The sequence below is a fragment of the Indicator indicator genome, chromosome 29 (genome assembly GCF_027791375.1).
Source record: "Indicator indicator isolate 239-I01 chromosome 29, UM_Iind_1.1, whole genome shotgun sequence".
Lineage (NCBI taxonomy): Eukaryota > Metazoa > Chordata > Aves > Piciformes > Indicatoridae > Indicator > Indicator indicator.
Genome location: NC_072038.1, coordinates 6,326,361 through 6,352,073, shown reverse-complemented (window position 1 = coordinate 6,352,073; position 25,713 = coordinate 6,326,361). Strand labels below are relative to the sequence as shown.

General features: G+C 43.0%; 2 protein-coding genes across 2 annotated transcripts in view; one reads left to right on the top strand and one right to left on the bottom strand.

Moving 5' to 3' along the window:
• B3GNTL1 (UDP-GlcNAc:betaGal beta-1,3-N-acetylglucosaminyltransferase like 1) overlaps positions 1-8,858 on the top strand; it is a 109,735-nt gene extending 100,877 nt beyond the window's left edge. The window contains exons 10-12 of the mRNA XM_054394060.1: positions 2,275-2,343; positions 4,010-4,084; positions 8,778-8,858. Coding sequence (XP_054250035.1) covers positions 2,275-2,343; positions 4,010-4,084; positions 8,778-8,858 — 225 coding nt within the window. The remainder of the gene's footprint in view (positions 1-2,274; positions 2,344-4,009; positions 4,085-8,777) is intronic.
• Positions 8,859-10,386: 1,528 nt separating this feature from the next.
• Positions 10,387-25,713, bottom strand: part of TBCD (tubulin folding cofactor D) — a 118,643-nt gene continuing 103,316 nt past the window's right edge. The window contains exons 33-39 of the mRNA XM_054393655.1: positions 25,117-25,238; positions 24,043-24,120; positions 17,573-17,662; positions 16,579-16,666; positions 14,863-14,972; positions 11,958-12,042; positions 10,387-10,804 (exon numbers count right to left, since the gene is read on the bottom strand). Coding sequence (XP_054249630.1) covers positions 10,793-10,804; positions 11,958-12,042; positions 14,863-14,972; positions 16,579-16,666; positions 17,573-17,662; positions 24,043-24,120; positions 25,117-25,238 — 585 coding nt within the window. The 3' untranslated portion in view covers positions 10,387-10,792. The remainder of the gene's footprint in view (positions 10,805-11,957; positions 12,043-14,862; positions 14,973-16,578; positions 16,667-17,572; positions 17,663-24,042; positions 24,121-25,116; positions 25,239-25,713) is intronic.

The window sequence follows — 25,713 nt, the reverse complement described above, 5'->3', positions numbered from 1 at the left end:
TCTCAGTTACTGACATTTAAGTGCAGATAGAATTGCACTTGACCTTATGTCAAAAGTTTGGGTGTTTTGGATTTAAAAATCTGTAGCAATATTAGAAGCTGAAAAAATATCTTCAGTTACTGGAAGGTAAGTCAGTGTATCAGATTGTATTTACTCCCAGAACTCTGTGGGGCTGACACTGAAGGCATCCTGCTCAGTTTTGTTGATAATGATCACAGCTTCTAGGATAGTAAAATGTTAGTGGTGGAATACAGGAGAATTTTAAAGGTGGTTAACACAAATGAAAAGTTTACAGCTAAGTAACCTCCGTTTCCACTGTAGCTTCTGCTTGCTTCCCTTCATAATGTATTTATATATATATATGTGTGTGTGTGTACACAGATAAATAAGATGTGCAGAGGAAATCTTGGGATGCAGTTTGCTGTGCTTAGTCCACACCATCTGATACTTCAGCATGGTCATGGAAATAGGGCCAGGGATGTGAAGTGTGTTAACTGGTGTGTAAGAGAAAAAGAAAGATGCTTGTTCTTGGTCTTAGTACTTGAAGGAGTTGCTTGTGTTGGCTGCTGTACATCCCAGCCTGCATCAGCCACAGAGACCTTGTGCAATGTCTAGTCAATTCTGAGTACTGCCCTACAATACCTTCTTTTTTTCTCTTTCCATTAAAATGCCTGAAACTAGGGAAGTGTCCTTAGTGTGCTCCCTGCATCAGGATCATCCAAAAGAGAAGCCTGGATCTGCTGGCCTGTAATGTCATTGTTTTAGTCATACAGTCCCAAAGTGAGAAATTAACGATTCCTTAATGTTCTGTTATTTTCAAGCAACCTATTTTCCAGGTATGACTGTCTGCCTCTAAGTGGTTCCAAGGGCTATCCCTGCCCACCTCCTCCAGCCTGAGCAGTATTTTCCATGCTGGCTTTGTATGCTGGTGGTGTTTAGCCATATTTGTAGTCCCTTGATATTTTCATTTGAATTCTCTTTCCACTGTTCCTCTGTAGTTTTGCCCTCAGGCTGTAAAGGTGGCACTCTGTGTAGGGAGTGAGGGGCAATAAAGAATGCAAAAGTTCAGCATTATGTCACCAGTGCTCCTGTGGCAGTGCTTTCCTCTGCACAGAGTGAGGTCACTTTAGGTAAAACTATCTTAATCACAGGAGGAAAATGTGTGAGAGAGATTTGTAGGCATAGAAAGCAAGCCAGACTTTTGCAGCTTTCACTAACTTAATAAATTAATAAACAGCTGTTTGGCTTTTCAGACTTTCTCAGCAGTAAGTGTTGTTAATCAATTTTTAATGCAACAATTAAAGAGATAGGAAAACTGCTATCCAGCTTTCACCAGAATAATTGATTACTGCACAATCTTAACTATCTCAACTGTTCTGCATCAGTGTAAGAGTTTTGTGTAGATAATACAAATAGATCTAATGGAAGTCAGGAAAACACAGCTATGTTTATTGTAAAAGTCTTCCAAAATGTTACTGGCAACCTAATGCTTCAAAAATGAGGCCACTGTGTATTTTGGATCGCAGACATTTATCCTGCCTGAATATTTATGAGGAATGCAAATAAAAAAATCCATCTGAAATACTTGGCAGCTAGTGCTGCAAATCATGCTTCCAGAACTACAGTAAGAAAACCCAAACGAAGCAGTAATTATATGTGTTTAAACACCAAATCTGCTGAACGTTTCAGTTGAAAAGTAGAAAGTCCAGAACCACACAACTTCCCAAAGTTGGTGTATTTTGGCCTAGAATCAAGGGTAGTGTTACCAGAGCAGGCAAAGCAATAGTGCAGCAGAGCTCTACTGAGGTGTCTGGTGGCAGATGTTATGCTGGGGGTGGGCAAAAAGAGGAAGGTTTGCGTTATCTAATCTTAGGTGTTTTGTACAAGTGCCAAAATGAAGAGTCTGGTCTCTGGTGTTAGTGTATTTGTTGCTGCAGGATGAAGTTGTTGATCTCATGGATGTTTTCTCTTATACAGTCAATAGCTTAGATCATCTGTTCTCATGTTCCTAAAACCAAAATGTGCTCACACACAGCTTCAGAATTTGCTCATTTAAGATACACCTGGAAAGGATTTAATAGACGTTGAAGCTCTGCAGGAGGAGCCTGGGTGCTTTGCCCTATGCCTGTGTTCATTCTCCTGCCTCTATCACCATAGATACACTACAGGTGTACATTCTCATCCCTGTAGCATTACAGACATAGATACACTACAGGTGAAATACCTGCTGGCAGCAAAGAACGGCACTGAAATGCTCTGCTGCTGTTTTGCCAGGTAACTGCGTTTTGTGATGTGGATGGGAAGAAAATAGCAAAAGGATTCTACACTTATGAAGAATCTGAGGTCAGTTATAAGTGCTCTTGCATTCTGAACTGTCATCTGAAAGTGTCTGGGAAATGTGATGAAAGATCACATCACTGATCTTAAATACTGGATAGCAACTCATTTTGGTGAGGAGGCTGTGACAGAAGACTAGATAGCTGGGGGCTGATGCTGGAATGACTTCCTGGAGTCAGTTCAGAAAGACAAAAACACACTCTGAAAGGATTCTGATGATGGCATAAGACGCAGCCTTCACTAACAGTATTTTTCTTTTAAATGGGAATAGACTTTGGCCAAATATCTTTTAAAATAAAGCTGCTGTGAATAATTGTAACCTATCTGTATATTATAGTCCACATGAATAAATGATAGATTCCTCTGGAGCCTAAAATTGTAGGCAGCAACAATTTATTCCGTAGATGAAGCAGCAAGATGTTTATATGGCAGTAACCAAATGATATAAGAAAAAATGTTGCATTATTAATTTCATGATAGCAGTTGGCTCAAGCTGGAGTAACATTTTGTCCAGATTCAGTTCCTACAACAGCTGGTGAAAAGAGAGGTTTTGGTTTCACTGGGCATTGGATCAGACCCTGTGAGCACCATCCTCTGAAAGCGCAGCCCTGCAGCTTCTCCATCTGACTGCAGGGGTGGTCTGACCTCAGCCACACACCCCCACTGCTTTGTTTATCATGGGTCTAGCAGCCTTGTGGCTAAAGGATGACCTGGTTCAGTTAGCTGATCTGGCAGAAAGGAAACCCTCAAAAGAAAAGTTTTACAGCAAGTTACTTCTGAATCAAATTACCCTGGGGCTGTGTGATCCTTAGATCCAATGGGAACAGCTCTCAAAAGAGGGGAAAAGGGAGAGGGGAGAGACCTCAAATACAGCTTGTGGTTAGACTGGGTAACTGTCAAGTCAGGTTCTGTACTGGGAACCTAATGAGTGCCTTCAGCTGCATGAAAGCAATTGGAATTCAGGATTTTGACCTGGAATAATGAGGACCTACTAACTACGAGCACAGTAATACTGGCAGCTAATTGTTACAGATCCTGGGCATTTGTCTTCCTAAGACAGACCCATCTTCTCAGACCAGTCTAAAGATTGTGCTGTACCCTGTTGGGAATGCTCAGAAAATTCTGCAGCTTGGATCCATGAAGTCCCAGTTGAGCATATGGCATTTAACAGCTCCCAATGAGAGGGAAATATTCTCCTCTTTTTATACACTATTCTGCCTCTCTATGCCTCTCTGATGGCACAGCAGCTGATGCAATTCAATAAAATACTAGAAAAGTAACCTTCCAAAACCAAGAAAACAACCTTTTTGATGGGGTAGGTTATTAAAGCAGCATAACCTGCAGTCAGATGAGAGACAGAATGGTTTGGGAAAGAGTTTTAGCTTGGAGGTGAGGAGGAAGCAGAAAGCTTTTCTTCCAACAGCAGAAAGCTCTTAATTCAGGTCTGGTGTAACATGTAACTTAATTCAAAGAAACATAACTCTGCTGACAGGTTATGGCAGGAACACAGAGGGTGCTTGAGTCTACTGGCAAAGCAATGAGCATGTAACCAGCTGGACTCTTGAGCATGGAGTCTGAAAATAATTTTGTCTCCTTCTGGTAGCTCTTAAAACTAAGCTAACAGGTAACACTGTGTGCCTCTCTACTGAACTCTGCTGTTTTTTTCCCACAGGAGAGAGCAAAACCAAAGGTTCCTGTATGTCATTTCAGAGATGCAATTCCACCCTTCATCATCTGCGTGAAGCTGGTGAGTGCCACCTCCAGCCTTAGCTCTATGTGCTAACCACTACTTGCTCAGCATGCAGTTGAATGGCCTTGTTTATCAAATGGATTGTTCAGACTGTCAGGGATTTAAAGCAGCAGCACTAAGTAGCATTAAGAATATTAAAAGGTACAGCTTTTGCAAAGGAGCTTGGACCTGTTTCACTTTCTTGCCCAACAAATAAGCACAGATAGACACAAGTGAGCATGTACACTTGGCCACCTGGCCTGCCTTAGTTCTAATATTTTGCAGCCTTATGTATAGCAAAAGCTTTGTCTTTTACATCAGGCCTTAAAAGCCTTTTCATTTGGCACTGCAGGTTCTGAAGCCTCTTCTATGCCTGACTGTGGTAACTTTCTTATTTCAACTGGTTTAAGTGACTAAAGAGCATCACTAGTTATTTTACTGTTCTATTTAAAATAGCAAAGCATGGGGTATTTGATAACACAGAAACCTTAAAGCAAAATAGCAAATGCATTCTAAGTGCAAAAAAAGTCTCTAGCAGTAGTTAAAATCTGTAGCTCTAGGTAAACAACAACATTCCAGTGCTGTTCTAGATCTGTTCAGAGATTGATTAGCTGAACCTCCTCTGCTACAGTCTGCTTTTAACTTAGCACTCCCAACTTTACAATCAGCTCTGAGATCATAACTGAGTTGTAAAGCCAGACTGAAAGTACCTTAGGGCATTATCATGTACTGTTGGTTGATAACTCTTGGATAAGTTGGTAATATTACAACTAATTTAATTTTTCTTACTACATATAATGGTGGGTGGAAGTCCCTAGACAAAACATCTGTGCAACCTGTTACAAAGCACATTTAGTTTGTGAAGCCCTTACAATGAGACTATTATATAACATCTTGCCTGAAGACTGCTCTATGACTTAGTTGTGCTTTCGGTGTGTTTTTCCAGTCATGGCCACTGAGTTTTTTCTGCTTGCACATTACAGAACACTCCAGGCCATGGTATCAGTTAAGTAGTGCACAGCATGTTCTTTGGAAATGCAGTTTGACCTATGGGAGACAGTTTGAGTTTACAAAATTACCAAAAACCCAGCAGAGAGAGAAAAGGAATGGGAGGGTTTCAGGAAGCAAGCAGCAGTGCTAAGTCTCACTCCAGAACCAAGTTTGCAGGACTCTCCTTTTCTCCACCGCTGGGTTTTGCAGCTGATCTTAAGAAATGGTGTTCAACAGCCTCTTTCAGCTGCTCTCATACTTGCTTCTATGTCTTTACTGGCAAGAGTCTTAGAAGCCATGAAATTCCACTCCTACTACTCACAGGGTTGTGGGTGGATTGCAATGGTCACAGTTTGCAGTACAGTTTTATCATGGCAAGTTGTTTTCTACCAAAACAAGGCAAGCTGATGAGTGTCTGTGGTTTGAAAAATATTCAGGTGTCTTGTCTGCAGCAGTTATCAATCTTCTAGACCTGACACAGTTTCAAAATGGGTTGAGAAGGGCAGAATATTGAACTTCTCCATTCATCTGTGTTGATGCTGTGCAGGTCAGGTATGATGGGTTAGGCTTTGCTGTGTTTAGAAGTTGTTTGCCTTGCTTTCTGTGCCCACACTTGAAGGGCCAGCTAAACCAAACCTTTCCACTTGCTTTTCCTTAATCAACTTCTCTACATTTATTCTTCTAACATCATTTTTGGAAGTGAGAGCATAGGACAAAGTAGGGAAGGGGAGAAGTGCATAAAATACTTACGTACTTAGAAAACAGCTTCAAATGAAAAGTGTCCCTTTTTTTTTTTTGTCCTAGCTATTGCTGCCTCTCTGGTGCCATTCACCCAGATTTAGCAAATCAAACAGTGCAAGAGCTTTTGCTGTTACAATTTGCAGACCCATGGAATGATTACATTTTAAACATGAAATTCCTCTGCAGAAAGGGTGCTGTCCCTGTGCATAGTGGGGGAGAGGGGAACAGAACTCCTGATTTCAGGAGGTTACAGATGACCTGGATTTTCAAACTATTTAGGACAAAAAGCTTCACCCAGCTCCATGTCAGGTCATGCAGTAAGCAAACATACAAAAGCCCCAGAGATGGTGTGGACATTCCTTGTGCAGACAGCTGCCCAGGCAGCAGCTACACCCTAGCTCCATGTTGTTGTGTGGAGCTGGTGGAAGTTTATGCAAGGCAGAGTTAGCTGCAGATCCTCTTAGCTAATTTCTTTAGAAGTCAGTAACAAATTAACATCCCAGCCTTCTGAATTTAGATTTATTATTTACCAACATAAGTTCATCACCTTCCTTCTGAAGAAGAAAGTGTCCTGGGGCCCTTAGTCTTCTATTTTACTGTTCATGGTTGGGCATTATTTTTAGCTTTGATAGAGACAAAACCTGCATGTTTACATGGAGCTCTAGAGAAGGTAATTTGAAGATCAGAGATGTTTATTAAGTAGGTTGTTTGCAAGAAATTACTCTGCTGGCCATGGGTTTGGAGCAGTGTTTGCTGATTTATTTTTTTCAGGTGGTTCCTCCCTCACAGGTGTTGCTTTTGTTGAAGTATGAAATAATTTTTGAAAATGCAGTCAGTCTAGGTAAGCTTTGCTTAGGCTGCATTTTAAAAGGGCTTCACAAAGGGCTGTAGCTGAAATTCTGCTGTGAATTTGATTGTTGGAGAGAATAAAACTGTGGCTTTAGCTCAGCTTTAGCAGCAGCACCACTTCACCTGAGGGTCTGCTCTGTGCATTTTCTCTTGCCTTGAGGTAAAGCAAAAATGCTTAGGAATAATGCATTGTGCCCTGGTTTGGCAGGGGTTCCAACCAAGTGCTTGAAATGAAAGGGATTTTTATTTTTATGTCTTGGTAATTAAAGTGGTTTGATTGTACAAAGCTGTCAGTAAATTTACTGTTAGGTCACTATTGTAAATCCCTGCCTTGTTCTCTTACCTTGGTATTGTGCTCTGGGAATGAAAGATGTGGTTTTAACTCTCCCATTGAATTTAACTCTGGGCTCTTTTTATATACTTAAGTTTTTTAACCCTTCTTTTAATGCAGGTTGATTTCCACCCCCCCCGCCCCCCCCATTCAGCAAACTAAACACAACTGTTTCATACCCTGTGTCCTAACTTGTGAAATCTTGGGTTGATGAAATCATTAGTGGAGGCTGAAGGTCGTAATCAGGGCCTGCATTTCTGAGCAGAATTCCCTGCTGATGTGAGGGGTATGCTGAGCAAATGGACCAGTGACAGTCTGGGATCTTAACTGAATTGCAAAACTTACGCTCAGTTCTTCAAAGCATTAAATACCATCAAGTGTTCTTGATTTCAAGAGGTAAAAAACCCAAACATCTTTCAGAGCGTTATTGCTCAGATAAGAAAGTGGTTCCCTCAGGTAAGTGGAGCCCTTGTTAGAGAGCTGAGTGCTGTGGGCCCCTTCCTGCCCTTCTCCAAATTATTCATGAGCTGTTCCTGGTTTTTCATGGTCAGTAAACATCAGAGCTCAATTATGAATTGTATGGCTGGTGGTTGTATTTTGTGGAAGTTGTGGATCAGGTTATGTTGTCTTTGTTGGCATTGCTGGTGAAAATGGAAGAACATGGCAGGGAGGTGAGAACTGGACAGGAGAAGGGGCATTAATCTGTGATCCTGAGGCACAGAGCACTGGTTTGGGCAAGAGGTTTGAAATGTACTGGTGCAGTGTTTCCTTTCCTGTTTAATTTCAGCAGAAACAAAGCAAGTAGACAGGTCAGCTTGTTTTGTTATTAGGTTCCCTGCTGATGGAGATGGCAGTGTTCCTTGACTGGAAGGCTTCCAAGCAACACCCAAATACTCGTGAGCATGTTTACAAGCAGTTCTGCTGATGGGCCCAAGGCAAGCTGGGAAGCTGGATGTACAGTCCTCCATGTGGGACACAAAGCTTAGTTACTGAACTGGGGTTCACTAAAGATCCCAGAGCAATTGTTTGAATCCAGTTGCTCCAGCCAAAGTCTTCCACAGCTTCAGCTGGACTCTGGTTTTGTAACTTCCCCTCCTGCAGTTCTGCTGTGCAGTGTTAAACCTTTGGTATTGCTGCTCTGGACCAACCACATGAACACTGATTATCTCCTTACCTGCCTCCTGTAGGTTTAATTCATTGTTTTATTAGATGACAGCTGTGGAGAGCAGTAGAATTAAGGACTCAAGGTAGGCCAAAGTAGAAATGCTCAGAAATGCTGAAGCTAGTGAGTTTTCTTAACAGCTCCATGGCCTTCCAAAATTGCTTATGGAGCAAACAGGTTCCTGTGCAGATAACATTAACTAGGACTTAAAAGGAAACACCTTTAACTATGCAAAATACTTCAGTTGCTTGATGAAAGGCTTGGTTCATCAACCAAGTTAATCATTGTTCAAAATGGACAGAAATCACAATTTTGTCTATCTCATTCTCTTGGTCCAGTCTCTGAACATGCCTGTGTCAGGAAACAGCCTTTGCCAACAGCTGGCTGTAAGCTGTCCTCAGCATAGCCCTGGTGTGCTACAGAGCAGCAGGAGGAGTGGTCCAGCATCTCCTCCCCCATTAATTTGAACATCAGTTTTTCACAATACATCAAATTTTTGGTGTATTTCTGGCCCTTGGTTTATTTATCTTTAGTTCTACAAAAGGGACTTTCTCTTGTGGTCTAAAAAAAAAAAAAAAAAACACACATTACCAAAACCTGTTACAGGTTGCTCTAATTCTTGTTTTCTTTTCTCACAGGATTTGACAGGTGGAACATTTGAAACAAACCTGAGCATGCTGAACTTGAAGGAAGGGATGGATTATTACCACTTCAACTAAAGCCAAGGTAAGGCAGTGAAACTGAAGCTGTGTTATCCTCTGTGCATCTGTGTGCAGGAAGAACAAAGTGTTTGGGGGCTTAGAATTTATTACTAAAAGTTGTGCTTCCCTAAATTAATCTTTGTGCAAAATGATCCCTTTCCAAGGGAGGTCCTAGTTACACCACAGATAGTACTGTTTGCTCATTTCACCGTTTCCCAAACTCTGTTGGGTTGTTAAATTGTATTTCTCATTGAAATAACCATCAAACACAGGCCAGGAGCTCACAAGAGGACTGTTACCATAGGGAAGCCTTAAAAATGCACCAGAAAAGCCTGTGACCACTGCAAGTGTAAAGAGAGGTTTCTGTTAAACACTGCTTGGGGCCCTCAACTATTCCCTGCTGCTGGCTCATTCCTGCTTCCAGGAGCAGCAGCTGGTGCTGGCAGAGGTAAAGCTCTGGGCAGGGCTAGGCCAGAGAGTGGGCAGTGACAGCCTCTGATTCAGGGCTGTGTGAAAAGCGCAGTCATGTCTGTAACATCTGGCAGCCAGATGATTACACACACAGCTGCTTGCAGTTTTCACTGGACCATCTCAGGTCTTTTGGAAGGAGAAGGCTTTGCCACACAACTCTTGTCTGTCTTCCAGCAGGGACCAATAGGTGTAGCTCCACAAAACCAGGATGGTTCAGGAATGTACTAGAAACTTCCACAGTACTGACAGTGGAACAACATGTGGGGGCCTTGGGGGCAGGAGAGTCTCTTCTGCAGTCATGCCCTGAGGTGTGTGCAGCCAACCAACCAACTCTATCTGTACAGTATGGAAACTGAGTTCTGTTTGGTTTAGAGGTAGTGAGGAACAATGATCCATGCTGAATTTCATCAGCCTGCAAGAGCAACTAAGAAGTATTGAATAGTATAATTTACAGTTACCTTCTTAAAAAGAAAAAAGAATCTCGGAGACAGGTTGTGGGAAATGCAGCAGATTGTGAGGTACTTGCTATGAACTGCAGCAGAGACACTGACCTGATTTTAGCTCCCCTCCCCAAATATTTGCTTCCTTTCAGCTTTTTAGAGGGGGGGGGGGTGTAGATATCTCTGTATATCTATCTATGTATCTCTGCACACAGAGTCAGCCACTGTTCTAGTCTGGGATCCTGGGATTTAATTGGACCCATGGAATAACAGAGTGTAATTAGAATATCCTGCTGCCTGTGCATTTGTCTTTCCCACCACATTGGTCTTACTAAAGAGAACTGTTACAGCCATTTAATTTGATGGCCAGTAAGAAATGGTCTCACTTCCTAGCAGCTGCATGAAATACTGATTCACCTCTGTTCCTCAAGGGAGAAAAACAAGGTTTGAGTCAAGTCCCTAAAAGCTGGTTTACCACAAAAAGCATTTGCTTGAATTAGTTATATAGAGCTCCATGTGAGGTTTTGATTTTTTAGCTGAAGTGAAACCTGGATTTTTGTTCAACTGTGACATAAGAATGAGAGACTTACCCACAGAGATTCTTTATGTTCAGGAAGATTTTATTGTCGCTAAGTGCTGCCATTCTTGCCTCCGAAAACCAATTATTTTAAGAGAGGGATGCAGTGAGTCAGGTTTAACACAAGCTGAATGGCTCCATTCAGAGTGGCAGAAGTAGAAATCACTGACATCAAAAACACCCAGGTCAGTGGGGACAGAAGGATGCAGAGAACCTGCCATCTTGTGGCTACAGATAATGAGGTTACAAACCGAAAGCACGATGAGTCTGTGTGGCCTTCCTCTGGTGGACCTGCACAAAGCTTTAGGCACAAGCTCTGCTCTCCTCCTCTTCAGGAACGTGCTCAGCGGCGGGTGCTGAGGATCCAGTTTGTCAGGACACCGCAGTGCAGGCTCTGCCAGGCCCAGTGGCACCTCGACCAAGAGCTTCAGCTTGCAAACCAGAGGCCAGAGCCTGTGCCCTCCTTATGCTGAGCTCTACAAGAAGGGAGAACAAGAGGTCAGGGAGCTTTAATACTCTCCCAATTAAGTGAAGTAAGTGGAGAAGCTGTAATATTTACAGTCTTCTTTAACAACTTAATTTTTAACTACCCTGTAGCAAATTTTATTTGTCCAAGTTTTAAAGGAATGTTAAGTGTTGATTTTGTATGAAATTAACTTCATTCACCTTTTCATACTGTTGTGGTTGGCTTCCTCTCTTTCTCCTCTGTTCTCAGGATCTGTGAGCTCTTGAAGAGCAGCAAAGTATTGTGCACTCATGTGAGTACAAACTGGCTGCTAGTAGGGACACCTGGACAGCTATGCAAAGTCCTTCACCTTCAGTGAGTATCACTCTCAGAGTGAACTCCAGCAGTTCTCAGGGCAGGTGCAGGCTTAACTTTGTGCTAGTTATACTATTTCCTTATGTTAAAGGGGGACAAAAAGGTGAAGGTCCAAATTCAGCACACAACTTCCATATGTCACATGGCACTATTTGTAGCAATTCTATCTGAAATACCTCTATGGATATTTGGCTTTGTAAATTGCCAAGTGAGCACATGTTCTCTACAGCAGGAACAATTCTGCCTCCTCATCTTTGGACAGAAAGGAAAGGAACCCCTGAGAAAAATCCTTACCAAGCAGAAAATTCTGTACTTGTGACCTTCTGAGCAGATGGGCAATTCCAAACTATCTGCACTTCACTGAAGCTGGATCTTCGTGAATAGGTGCTCTGTCTGCTTACAGATGTAGTAACTTTTAGCTTATATTCTCCCTCTCAGGCAGTCATAGAATTCTGTGGTTTGTGCCTCTCACATTATAATTTTGCTGCTTTAAATTGACTGGGAAGTTTTTACCCTTTTTTCTTTCCCCAGAAAGGGCAGATGAACAGTTTCTGAAACATCTGTACCGTGTTATTTCATTCTTGCATTTTGCCTGAGTAAGATGTCACACTGCAGTCTGGAATGGTGTCAAGAAACCAGACTGGAAGGGCTTAAGACAAGAGTCTTCAGCACTCCCATAGGTTCTGTGGTAAGCTGTGGGGACACTGAGACGTTCATGAACCACTGAAGGACTGCATCTGCTGTACAGGAGGGGGTTTAGTGAACAACTGATCATTAGCAGGTTTTGGGAACACATTTCCAAACCTTACCTTGGACACCAGCTGTGGTCGGGGCACTTTCAGGAGATCACAGAGACAGTTGCGCTTCTCTCGCACCACTGGCAGCTCAGCTTCCCTGCGAGAGGAGGCAGCTTCAGTTAGGTCAAGCTGGCTATGTGCATACAGCTGCTTAGGCTGGCCGTGCCCATTACCACAGTACCACCTCATGCACATTTCAAACTGTACAAGCTTTTATTGTGTCACATCTTCAGAACCTGTACCACTTCTGTACCATCTTGAGCCAGACAAACCATAAACACACAGCAGCTCTTCCAGAGGGCAGAGCAGGCAGTAACCCACCCAAAGCTGTTGCTTCTAGGTTTTTGGATTCTCAAAAAACCAATCCTTCTCCATAAACCTTTTGATTAGAAGTTCACTGATTTATTCTGTAAAGTTGCAGCTCCTTTTAGCTTCAAGAAGCTTCACATCAAGAATTTCAATGGATTTGAAGAATACTCAACATCTAAATAAACTTTCTCCTCACCTAGAAAATCCAGACTTAACCCTTGTGAGTATTTTTAAAAGTTTCTGAAATAGCAGGATGTTATGATCAGATAATTTCCTTCAGACGTGTCAGTTAGAAAAAGCCCCCAAATGCCAAAAATCCATACAAACAACATTCTTCTCCTTGTTGTAAAAAATCCACCCCTCTGCCTGGAATGTGGTGGGACTGCCAGTACTGCTCACCAACTCAGTGCAGTTATTTTGCTTTCCTTATGTAACAACTGTAAATGAACTATTAAAAATGGAGCTCTTGGCATACCAAGAGTCCAAAACCACAGAAGCAGCATAAAGGGCAAGTGAAAAACAACCTGAACTACATTTTATTAAGACACCTTAGACAATTTGTCATATTTAATGGTTGAAACCTTTCTGTAACTTAACAAAATTGATTATTTATAGAATAATTAGAACTCTGAATTTACAATTGTATGATAAACTCTGCAGTTCCACCAAGGAACAGATAAAGGTATGCCACTAATTATCATCTGCCCCAAATACAGATTCCCATTTGGCTTCCTGCTGGCAATGCTTTTTGTAATTTGGAATTTACTGTCTGAGTTTGCTGCTGAGAGAGCTTGAGAGTAACAAGCAGCTCTCCCTGACACTTAGCAATGGCTTCTTCTGTAAACAGCTCAAATCTACCAAGATAAAACAATTAGGGTTTAAGTAAACTGGCTCTTCATCCTTAACGTTAGTGTGGTGGAGATCCTGCAAAGGGGGAACTGAGAGCAAGCCCTAAAGACAGACAGACAAACTAGGCAGCCAGTCACACCTCAAACATGCCAGTAAACATGAAAACAGAATAGGTAGTTTTCTGAAGGGGTCTTTTGGAAGCTCTTTGCTTTGCTTTAGTAACCCATGGATGAGAAGAGCTGCTGTGTCTGCTTCTCCTGCAACAGTTTGGTGTACACCACTCCTAATTTTGGTATTGTAAACATCTCTTGGTGACAGCAGTAATCTAATCCTCCTCCATTGTTTCTGCTAGTGTTCTTTATGTAACCTCTGAGCAAGGCTGCTTTTCAATTCCCATTTCATAGGCAAGCCCTGAGTCACACTAAACACAGCACCGACCATGCAAATGCAGTTAGCCAGGTCATGTTAACAACAGGCAGAACTGTTGATAACCAATTCTTCAACCCTGAGTCTGCTGCTGTATTTTTGTACTGGAAAATTCATAAAAACAGCAGCAGCCACCCCTCACAATGACAAACTTGGTTTTCTTTTCCCGAATATAAAGTTATTTAAGCTCAGGCACAGAAATAAACTAGAAAGTAAATAGAAAGTAACTAATGTGAGCATGAAATCTGAAAATATGTAAACCACAACCCTAAGGTACATTTGTTCTCTGAACATCTCTAGGCTAATTTTATTTCCATGAAATGTTAATTTACTATAATGACTAAATAAAATATCTTTTTTCCTATCCTGTCTATTCTCATTAACTTTGAGACCTCTCTGAGGCAGGGTGTTGTGTTAGCAGACCCATGACCCAGGAGCATCACCTTTAACAAGGAAAAACATCCAAGATGGCAGCAAAACTAACAAATTAATATCTCAGGACTCTTTGTTTCCTCAGGACCCTGAGGCATGCAGTTGTTTATAAACTTTTTCCAGGTGACTATAACGCACAATGCTAAAATTTGGAAGACAGGGATAAAAAACAATGCCAGAATTATGGTGAGTATTCCCTCCTCCTATCTCTTCAAAGGTGAAGACAGAACAAGGTCCTCCTGCCCCTGAAAGACACTTTGCTGCTTTGGTAACTCTTGCTCCTAAAGAACAGGACCTGATATTACAGGTAACAGTAGGGAATAAATGAGGTGGGTTGAAGAGGAGTGTTTGTTTAATTCATGCAATCACGTGCTGGGAAACAGCTAAACTGTTCCAATGCAAAATATTTGCTTGAATACAACATTTGCAGCATTTTGAGTAATTACATTTCATGGGAGATTTGAGCTGTTCTGCTAATTCTGTTGTTTCCCAGCTTGCAGAGATCCTTCCTTTCCCAAAATCCTGCCAGGGCTCATAAATGCCAAGAAACTGTCTGTGCAGTTGAAGTTTGACTGTTAGCACAGCTCAGTCATGCTCTGCTTCATGGAGACTTTCCAAGATCTCCTCCCTTTTTACATTAGAAAACTATGGATATTTTACTGGATCTAGGGATGACCTTTGTACATCCCACTTCCAGGGGGACAGGGCAGGAAAGAGCTCTTCAGAAGAATTCTTTTCAGCAGTGCTTTTCTGGCCTAGAACCAATGAACAGCTGAAACCAGGGTACCATTTCTTACAGCTTCCTTTGCCATCAGCCTTCAAAGGCATCGACGTTTTCTTAAATCCAAAGGCACAAAAATTATTTCAGCTCTTATTAATATCTGACAGCAAATTCACTTACCAGTTGGTATCACTGAGGATGGTCATGACCTCCTCCATGATGGCAGGATCAGTGATGTCACTGTAGGTTATCAACATTTCATAAACTTGACTGGCTGTGGTTTTCCGGATCTGGGGGCAAGAGCAGAGGAAGCTTCAGTCAAGTATCCAGAGCCCTCAGTGGAACTGCCCAGTGCCCCTACTGCTTCCTCATCCTGACAGTCACTTTCTGTACTGTCCAGACATGCCTCTGACAATGATTTACAGCAACGAGGGACTGAATTTCTGCACCTCAAGGAAATTCATACTACTATGTGACAGGTTGTGGCCATGCTGTCACTATGCCTGCACTGAACTCTTGCAGTATTTCACAGTAAAGCAGCTACAGCTCTGTCCCCCACAGGGACCGAAGTCAAATGGTTGAGACTGGCCCAGCTACAGAGAAAGGCTGGTTTCTAAAGTACAGTGCACAGGAAGACAGTAAATGGATGACAGCAAAACTTCAACACAACCAAACTCCGCTAGGTTGGGGTTTTTTCAGTAAAGCCTGGTGATAAGCAAAGGAAGGCAAAGAAATCCTAGGGGCGTTTCTGGAGAACTAGTGCCAAATTACATCGACCCATCTGTAAAAACAAAACATTTATGATGTAAAATACCAAACCCCCATGAAATTGAAATGATCTCTCTTCAGTTCTTACATTGTGCCCTTCCTGCAAAGGATTCCTCATGTAGCAAGTCCAGACAACATGGGAACAGCTGGACTAAAAACCTGGACTTTGCTGAGCACCACCAGATGATTTCAACCTTATCAAGAAGTAATTGGCAAAATTAATCAATGTTAGAGTGAAGAACCCTGGTCTGCATGGACCAGACAGCAGCTGTTCAGGGTGTCCTCAAACCACTTCAAGACCTCATGGGTTTCCACACTTCCAGGGGCCCTTGCTTTGTTTCTCCTGCAGTCCTGACCATAGCTGCAGCTCAGGGGCTGCTCCTCACATAGCTGCAGGGGTCCAAGGTGAAAGCCTTGCACTGACCACCACAGCACAGAGTTGTGGCCCATGTTTGGCTATCACTGCACCTCTAAGTCAGGGCTCCCAGCTCTGTACACTAAACAAAGCCCCTCCTCTGAAAAGTCAACAAAACCTTTAAAGGACTATGATAACATTGCAGCTTGCATGACCTTCTCTTACACATCCAGAGCAGTAACGTGGGGTTTATGTCCTGGCTCAGTTAGTTACATGAAAGAGGTGAACTCCTGATACACTTCCCTGCACTGTACAGGCTTTTGTCACACCTGAAAACAGGAACAAATAATTTTCCTTGAACCAGAACTACTACTGTGCTGCTGCTGTCGGGAATGTCACAACCCAACAGTGACTTATCCAACAGGAGCCTTCAAGCACTAATTGCTGAACAGATCTTCACTGTGCTAGGGGCTGTGTTGAAAAGAAACAAACAACTTAAGCACCTCACTGATGTCCTGAGGTCCCTTCCAACCCCTAACATTCTGTGATTTGGACAGAAGGTGGAAGAGCAGTACATGGTGCAGCCAGCTATGCTGCAAGTATCCAGCTGCCTGTTTCAGATGGCAGCACTGCAGGTAGCAGACTCTTAATAAGTAAAACCTGCTCTACCCATTAATACCTGATAAAAAGAATGCTGCTGCAATGCTCTGCACGTTTTTTCCCTTGCACCTTAAATACTACATTTGCTAATGTGCAATGTCTTCAATACTTACTACAGGAAATGGATGGCAAAGGAGGAGGAACAACTGAAAGAGAACTTTCTCTCTCATGTCTCCTTCAAACTGAATCAGGCCACAAAACCTAGAAAACAGAAGGAACAAGCAGACCCTGTGTTGTAACTGCAGAAGTGCGTTTTGAGGATCAGAGTGAAGAGCTGTATCAGAAAAAAGGGTGGGAGGGGAAGGGTTGCTGCCCCCAGGAAATCTCAGTTCTAAAGTGCTGTGGGAAAGCAAACACTGAGGGAAGGGACTGAACCCCTGGCAGGTTCCTGGGATGCCACACATCTGTGCCAACACAAATACAGTTGAAAGCTACCGACTGGCACCAAAGTCTGGGAGCTAAGAACCACGAGTGAGCTGAGGTCATGCAGCTGACAAAAGCAGAGTGTGGCTGTGAGGTAGGTCAGAGGCAAGGACAACTTAGGAACATGAGGCTGCCCTTACTTTTAGGCTTTCCTGCACTCTGAAAATACTACCAATAAAGAAATTAAATGTAAGGCAATAAAATCATCTGCCAGGTTTCTGCCAATGACCCTTCCTTCAGCTTTGCACTGCTTGCTCTTTTGTCCTCCTTACCTTGCCCAGTACTGTCTGTCCTGACTTGCTGCATCTCTATTTTGCCTTCTCTGCTATGTGAACTGAGGATTTGACCTCAAGCCAGGAAACTATTTTGCAGATGTTTCCAGCTCTTCTGCCTTCACACCTGAGATCTAATCAATTATAGCCATTTTGCATTGGCATTGAGTCAAACTCTCTATAGGCAATAAGGAAAACGATCGACTCATCTTTAGGAGTATCAACAACATTTTAGAAGTACTCACATTTTATCAGATCCTTCAGTGTTTTCACCCCAACCACCCAGAAGTACACAAACCTCTCACCACCTTGTACTAGAGGTATTTGTGTGCATTTTCCATTTCACATGGACCAGCCCTGGCTTTCTTCCCTTTCTATGAGCAGAGAGGATTACTTTAGTTCATCGACTCACACTCCTATGCTGGAGCGAAGCTTCCGGATGTCTTTGGACCTTCTGATCTCTTCTTTACAAAGGTTAAATAACTTCCTGGAAAAGGGATGGCTGTTAAGTAAAAGAGAAGAGCAGGTTTCAGCAGACTTTCAAACACATTAATGATTGCAAAGATGCCAAACAAACATTCAAAGGAGAATGACAAGACAGAGCACTGCCTGCTTCTTCCAGAACAGCACAGCCAGTGCTAGGTGGACCGTTGCTAAGTTTGGCCACCACATTACTGGGCTGAGTGGTTGGTTTGCTTTTAACAGGGAAGAAAGTTGTATCCATTATTTACATTGCTGCTACCTGGATGCTGAGACCTGAACTACCTTAATCCAAACTGATTCAGTAGATGCATGATAGCAGCCTAGCCATGGCTTGTGTTTACAACAAAACACAGTACCAGCAGAAAACCAAACAAAAATTATTTAGTCTGTGTACTGTTGTGGTGCTTGATCATTCCTCAAGGTCTATCAACCAAACTTTACATAAGAGGATGAATGTTGCTCTTAAATGCTCCACCATCACAGCCCAAATTCCTTTAGCGATTCCAGACAACGTAATTAAACACAGGGCTTACAGCTCTCAGTGCAGGAGTCAGGAAGCCATCTTTAAATATATTTAGCAAATTCTTTGCTTTTTCTACCCAGTCTGGGAAACCTGAGTCTCAGGGCTCTTTCCCAGACACTCATACAAACACAAGTATTGTTGCTATATTCCAAAGAGCTGTTAAGGAGATGTAAAGAGGGAATATTGCTTTTATCCCAGTACAAATTATTTAATCTTTTACTTGCTCCACTCAAAGCTGGAGTGCCACAACTGCAAAAGAAACTATTTCATATTTGTCTAGCAAGCACAATTACCTCTAGACCACATAATTCTGGAAACCTCACCACACTGTGTATGTAAAGCAGGATGCAAAAACACTTCATTTTCTGCTACCATGGTTCAAAAGCTGTGGATAAAAACTACTCAAAAAAGCTTCAGAGTTTAAGCTGCTGAAAACCAGAACATTTAGCACAAGATGTTTATAGGAGTGACAAGATGTTTTGTTAAGTTAATGCACCTTGTTACACACAGTTTTCCAGACAAGACCTAGTGGTTTTTAATGACTTTAAAACAAATTCTTAACAAAATCCTGCTCTATACTGAGAAACAGAGACCTGGTTAAAAAAGCTGAACAACCAGCCATGGAAGCATTAACCTAAATAATGTCATCTGTGGCTGTCTCAGTGTTGTCCAGAAAACCACACAGAGAGTAAATAAATCCACCAGGTTTCAATCCTCATATTGAGGTTCCTAAGTCATTTTCAGAGCTGACAGTGGCTTTCAGGACTAGAGAGAGTCTTGGGAGCGTTGAGTTCAAATATCCCCATCAGATGCTTACAGAGCAGGTCTGAGGCCACCCCTTGCCTGAAGTGACACCAGCACTCAGCTAGTAAGGAGTATGATAGGCATGGCAAGCATGTACGTAGGAGACAGGATGAGAATGATAGAATGAGTCTGTGTGTGCCCACAGACACTGGTTTGGCTGGGTTAGAGGAGAGAAGAGCATATCTGCTCTCTTAATGTTATATTAAGAGGAGAGATGGTTTTTCTTACCTTGGTGGAATTTCTCCTCCTCCCAACCCCAATTACACAAAGAGACTGTGTAGACAACTGATTGTAATTCCTGTGCTGCATGCCTGGCTTTCAGCACAGAACAGCAATAGAGCAAATTAGGTGAGAGTTAAACTGTTTGAACAACAGGGACATCACTGAGAAGCAGAGCAACAAGGAGACCACTTGGAACAAGAGCATCTGGAACAAATTCACTACAGCTCACCTTATAAGCAGCATTCTGTGTTTAAAACAGATGCACTTTCCTCTCTGTCATTTGCCAATTCCACTTCTGTAATAACTAAACCTAACCTACATGTGATCTCAAATGACTCAAATAGCTTGGCCTCTTTAAAGGAAATTGAGAAAATTCCTTCTCCTGTGTGGGCTCAGTGCCAGCAGAAACAGCCTCAGCCTCTGGGGAAAAGGGATCAGTCTGAATTCTTTACATTAGGTAAATTGGGCACACACAGTACTGAGAGGTGTGGGCTTCTTCCTCTGAAAGGTGAACTTGGTGTCAACAGCTCAGCTGACATCACCTGGGGTGGCTGTGAACCAGCTGACAGCCATGGCTTCACTCAACAGCAGTGTGATTCACAGGGATGCCATCCACTGGGACCTTGAGAGGCTGGAAGGCAGTGCCAGTGTCAACCTCATGAAGTTCAACAAAGCCAAGTGCAAGATCCTGCACCTGCGTTTGGGCAATCCCAAGCACAAAAGAGGCTGGGTGGGGAATGGATAGAGAGCAGTCCTGAGGAGAAGGACTTGGGAGTGCTGAGAAGCTCAGTGTGAGCCAGCAATGTGCACTCACAGCCCAGAAGCCAAGCACATCCTGGGCTTCATCCCCAGCAGTGTGGGCAGCAGGTGGAAGGAGAGGATTCTGCCCCTCTGCTCTGCTGAGGTCCCACCTGCACTGCTGGGTCCAGCTCTGTAGTCCCTCAACACAAGGAGGACATGCAACTGTTAGAGCAGGTCCAGAGGAGGTCACAAAGATAACTGCTTTATAAAAATCCATGGGAGCATGCAATGCATAGGAATCACTAGCAGGAGACCAGTGCAGGGCACAGAGCACCTTAAACCACTGTAATACCAGCAGAAAGATACTACACAGAGACAGGGCATTAGTGCTTCTGTGAGTATGTAAAAGAGAGACACACAGGGAAGAGAAATGCTGCTTTTACTGACCACTCCAGAAAGCCCTGGATCCTGAAACGTCCTCCAAAGGCTACTCAGCTCACAGGGCACTGGCTATCAGCCTGACCTTCCTGTACTTTCTAAGGAACCAGCTCTCTGCCCAGGCTCTTGGCAGGCTGAGCATCTCTGGTGATCATTCACTCATGAGACAGCAGAATGACTCCTGCAGCCACAGGAGCCATAACCAGAAAATCGTGCTCCAGAGCCAGTTTGGCAAGTGGCTCCAGTGCACTCTCCTTTATTCTCCCTCCCCTGTCCCAGCAGGGGGTTGACAGTTACCACTATCTTTGAAGAGTAGCCCTGGTGAGTTCAGGAAAGCCCAACATGCTCCTCTTCCTTAACAACAGCTCCGTTTGGAGCACCTTGCCCCTTGCCTCCAGCAGTCTCTGATCAATTAACATTCCCTACACTATGATGAATGCAGCTCCACAAACTCACTGCACACTGAGACGAAATCAGGTTTCAGGTTGTATCCCCACAGGGAAGAAAGGACATTTCAGCTGCAAACTACCACCCTGTTTGGGCTGGGAGGAAGCAGCAGGTGAATGACACTACAGTTTCACAAGGAGAAGCAAACACCTGCAAGGCTGCCAGGAGAAATGCTTTTCCCCCTACTTCCCCCTGCCACCTCCCTCCTTATTTTGGCTCAATTTGTGAGCACACAGCAGAACAGATCCAGAACAGAACCACCTCAAGCTGGGTTTTACTGAGAGAAGGGTATTTTTAACCTGGAACATTTCTCTACTGCCATTCATCATGTGGCTATACAAACCACTCCTGCCAGTTCAAGGGAGGGGAAGCTCTCGTGCTGGACATGCAGGTTGATGCCACCATCAGATGAGGATGAAATGCTGGCCTGAAAATTGGCAGGGAGAGCTTTTCTGTTTATACTACAGAGCCAAACTAAGCCAAGTACAACAAAGAAAAGCTACCACTGACAGAGCCTTTTGATTACCCCCATGATGCTAAAGCTGATTCCTTTCAAACACCACTGGACAGGTATTTACCTTACACTTCCCTGCTGGCAGGTTCAGCAGGACCCTGGCAGAGAATTGATCCACATGTGACAAATCTCACTTCAGATACAAGCATTCATAATACCATAGTGGAGGAGAAACACACAGTGGTTCCTTTTCCCTCCTGCACCAAGGTCACAAGAGATCAGCCCTTCAGAGAGCTTCCCAAACACAGAAACTCATCTACAAAACTACTAACTGTCAAGCTGCCTGTTCTGAACTTTATGAGCTTTATGGTGTGAAGAAGCAGAACACACAGCAGTTACACCTCTGCAGGGCAGGAGTGACACCATGTGGCAATTTCCTTTAACAGGAGCACTGAGCTCCTGGTCACTGTCAAACTCATCAGCAAACAGCTACTAATCCTGTTTAAATTAAGGATTTTACCTCTCTGGAGTGCTAATATTTTATTAGGAAAAAAAGAAAAAGCTCCAGGACAGTACACAACTCCAAAATGCATTTGCAAATACCTTTTCAACATGACAGCTGACTATTAAACAGCTGGTGAAGGCATAATCCTGATGCCAGGCATTCTGCAACCCAAGTTCACCCTGTTAAAACCCCACACAGCCCAGTGTGGTAAGAAACGAGGGAAGGAGGTGAAATGGGAGCCAAGCACCCCAAGGAACACTGACATTTCATTCCCAGCTTCTCTGAAAAGTTTTCATTTACTACATGACAAGCAGGAGGTTCACAGCAGAAGAACCCACAGGGAAGCTGCTCCCCAGCAGCAAGACTGCTCTAAAAACAACCATGCACCTCATCCCCTTTTACTGCTGGCACACTTTGTATAGAGTATCTGAAACCACGTGCACACAGAGCCTCTTCATGTCACTGAGCAGAGCTCAGGCTCATTCTGCAGTGTTTTTACATCTTTATGGCATGCTGCTTTCAAGAGGGAATAAACAGTCCCACTGAGGAAACCAGGCCCAAAGTCACACTTTTCATCTATGCAAAAAGGAGTAGGTGACATCCAAGAGTGTGGGGGGGGGGCAAGTCCCAGAGCCAGGATCAGTATTTATCTGTCCCTAACCACACCCCAAGGACACAAGCCAAGGTAAGAAAAGGCAAATGTTGTACCAAACACAGTCCTGGGTTCCTCAGGCAACCACAGCCAGGGGCTCTGCACACAGGCTCCCAGAGCACAGCACAGCCCTGGACCTCAGGCTCTCCATGAAGCACATACCTTGTTCACCTCTTGACCATACAGCACCTCTATCACCAAAAATCTGTCATATGCAGGAACTAAACTGTCTCTTTCGAGCTGTTTGCAAACCTTCTGGAGCTCTGGTCCTCCTCAGTTTTTGTATGATAACAAGTTCTGCTTCATGCCACTATTTCATTCCATTGTCATGGGACTGTATCATTATTACTTTTTTTGTTTTCATCATCAAACTAGAGCAGCTTAAAAAAAAAAAATTCTCCCCTCCCCCATAATCTCCCTGGATTTGATTTCAGGCCTTTTTAATAAAGCATTACAACAGCACCACAGGATTCAGTTTGAGTCTGACACAGCAAACACAGTGATGGTACCACAGGCTGGCTGTTTACTGATCCACGACATGGGAGAGAGACTTCACCCGAGGTTTCTACCACAATCTATCATCTTGCTCACCAGGGAAGACTGGAGCCTATGTGGAAGTCCCCAGTCACTGGTGTGATCACCAAAGCAAAAGTAATATTCATTCCATCTGTATCTGACTCATTTTAAATTCCCATTTAAGAAGGAACTGCCAAATTTGATTTATGAGAGATTATTCAAATACATGCTTCAAAACCAGAGTAGATGCCATTAAAACTTTTAGAGTGATGAAAGCTTTTCCAATTTATCTTCTGTGAGCAATTCCTGAACCAACAGATTCCAAATCCAATACATGTGCTCCTTAGGATACAAGTTGTGCAAGTCTGCAAATACCTACAGCTGTGCCAAGATGCAGCCTGAGAGCATCTGTGGAATATATTTTAGTGTTATTGAAACTAAAATAATTCCCTTCTGAAACATGTGCAGAAAAATGTGATTTCAGACTGGAATATCTTACTCATGTTTATCCATTCCAGTCTTCTGGAAAATATTTAGTTCAGAATTCGATGGGGAAAAATTGAGCTGTGCCTTTTATACTCTTATCAGAACCTTAATTAACTTCTCTGGGGACAGTCACCTTACCAAAAGCATCAGGGTTTTGCAAGTGCTACCTTGCAGGCACACTGCTCTGCAGCATCACAACAGAACACTGCCATGGCTAAAGGCTGACAGCACAGCAAGGAATATGTCCCAGAAAGCAGGCTTTTAGGAGGCTAGGAAAGAAAGGAATGCTAAAGGATCTGATACTGGCCCAAGTCTGCCAGGAGAAACATACAATTGGCAGTTTGATTAATATACTGGTTGTTAAACAATGAACCAATCACCAGTTTCTAGACTGACAGGAGTGCTGAAGATCTTACCCAGAGAGTTTCAAGGCTATCTGGCCTTGAACCTGTCACAGCTTCCCCACTTCAGGACATTAAAACACTATACCCATACACACAAGTCCTATGCACCCACATCTAGACCAACATTCAAGCAGCAGCAGTCAGGGTAAGACTGAAGAGGCCTGCAGCAACCTGGAAAATCAATAAAACAGACTTTCAGTGACTTACTTCTCTTGCATGGTAAATATATCGAAGCAGCCATTTGCCAGCATTTGGTCCAGCATCGTCAGGAGAGGCACAGACACCCTGATGAAAGAGAAAAGTTTCACAATGTAAATACAGCTCTTGGCAAACATAGAGACACTGTTTTTAATGAGAAGCCAAGAAGCTTCCTATCTACCTACACATTTAAATTAGGACTGTGATTTAACCAGAGGAGTGTTGCTTGGTAACTTCTGTGTGCTGGCTAAATCTTCCTCATTGGCTGAGAAGGGGCTGCTCCGTTAGAGCCAAGAGGAAAAAAAACTAATTAACAACACTCCTGGTTTAAACTTGCAGGGTTCTGACAACACAATTAACAGTAGTGGAAAATATTAATTTATTTTCTTGTATATAAACAATGCCTTCCACAAAACATATCACAAGTTACAACTACAGGGAACTATCAAATGAACTGCTGTAATAACCATGGCCAAGTTTTCTATTTCAAGAAAGATAAAAGAGAAAATAAAAATAAACCAGAAAATTCTATTAATAGTTGTGTGCTTTCTTCCTCTAGGGAATATTTTCTATTTTGCACATTTGACAAATGAGGCTTAGAGAAATTAATCTCATTCTGCAAAACGAGTCATCTCTAAACTGGAATCTTCACAAGAAAGTTATACTTTAGCTATTTGTGAATAAAATAAAATATAATACACAGGGCCTGGACTGCACTGAACACTGTGCAGCAACATACAACCCTCCCTACAAAACCTGGTTCTTATCACACTGTGCACAACATCAAACTACACTAAATGCAAAGTATTAATAGAATCATTTCGGTTGGAAAAGACCTTTAAGATCACTGAGTCCATTCTCTACCAAGCCTGGTGCTAAACCAGGTCCCTCAGCACCACATCTGTTCACAGAATCTGTTCCACCATCACTCCTGTGTAAGGTGTTTTACCAAGGGCACTGCTGTACCAAACAGATGTATTGAACCAAATGTACAGGGCTCAGGCACAGCAGAAGAGATGTGCCACACACCTGGCTTCAAACACCCCTGCTGCTGAAGATGAAAGAGCCAAAGCAAACCATTACCGGTCGTTCCGCAGGTTGTCCTCAAAGACCTGCAGCAGTGTCTCACAAAACGTTTCCATGGCACAGGAATCATGCTGGATTTTCTTCATGTAGTCAAACAGGCTCTGAGCAGAGTATCTGAGCTACAACAGAAGGAACCTCACATGAGGGCACAGGGGATAAACCCAGCTGCAACACACCAACACACACCAGAACCCCAACCCTGCCCCTCACTGCCCAGGTGCATGCCACACTGTGAACAAGCCCTTCAGCAGTGGCTGAGTGACAACATTTGCCAGGAAGATGGCTGGGTTACTGCCATCAAACATTGTTTCAAGGAAAAAGTTTTGTTGGGTTTTTTCAAGTTTTGCCATTGTAGGAAAAAAAGACCACATTAAAGGTTCATTATTTTCCTTCTCTGAAAATAAACCATCCCCAAACCGCTATATTATCCTGCTTGGCTTCAAATAATAATAATAATAATAATAGTGTTATGGCTCTGAGAGTTAAAGAGTACACAAGGAGTTCAAGAGGCAATATTTATGCAACAAGCTAGTGTAACTGGAGAATGCAGGCAAGCTTCTGGGCACGTGGTGCAGGCCACACAAACTCAGGTTA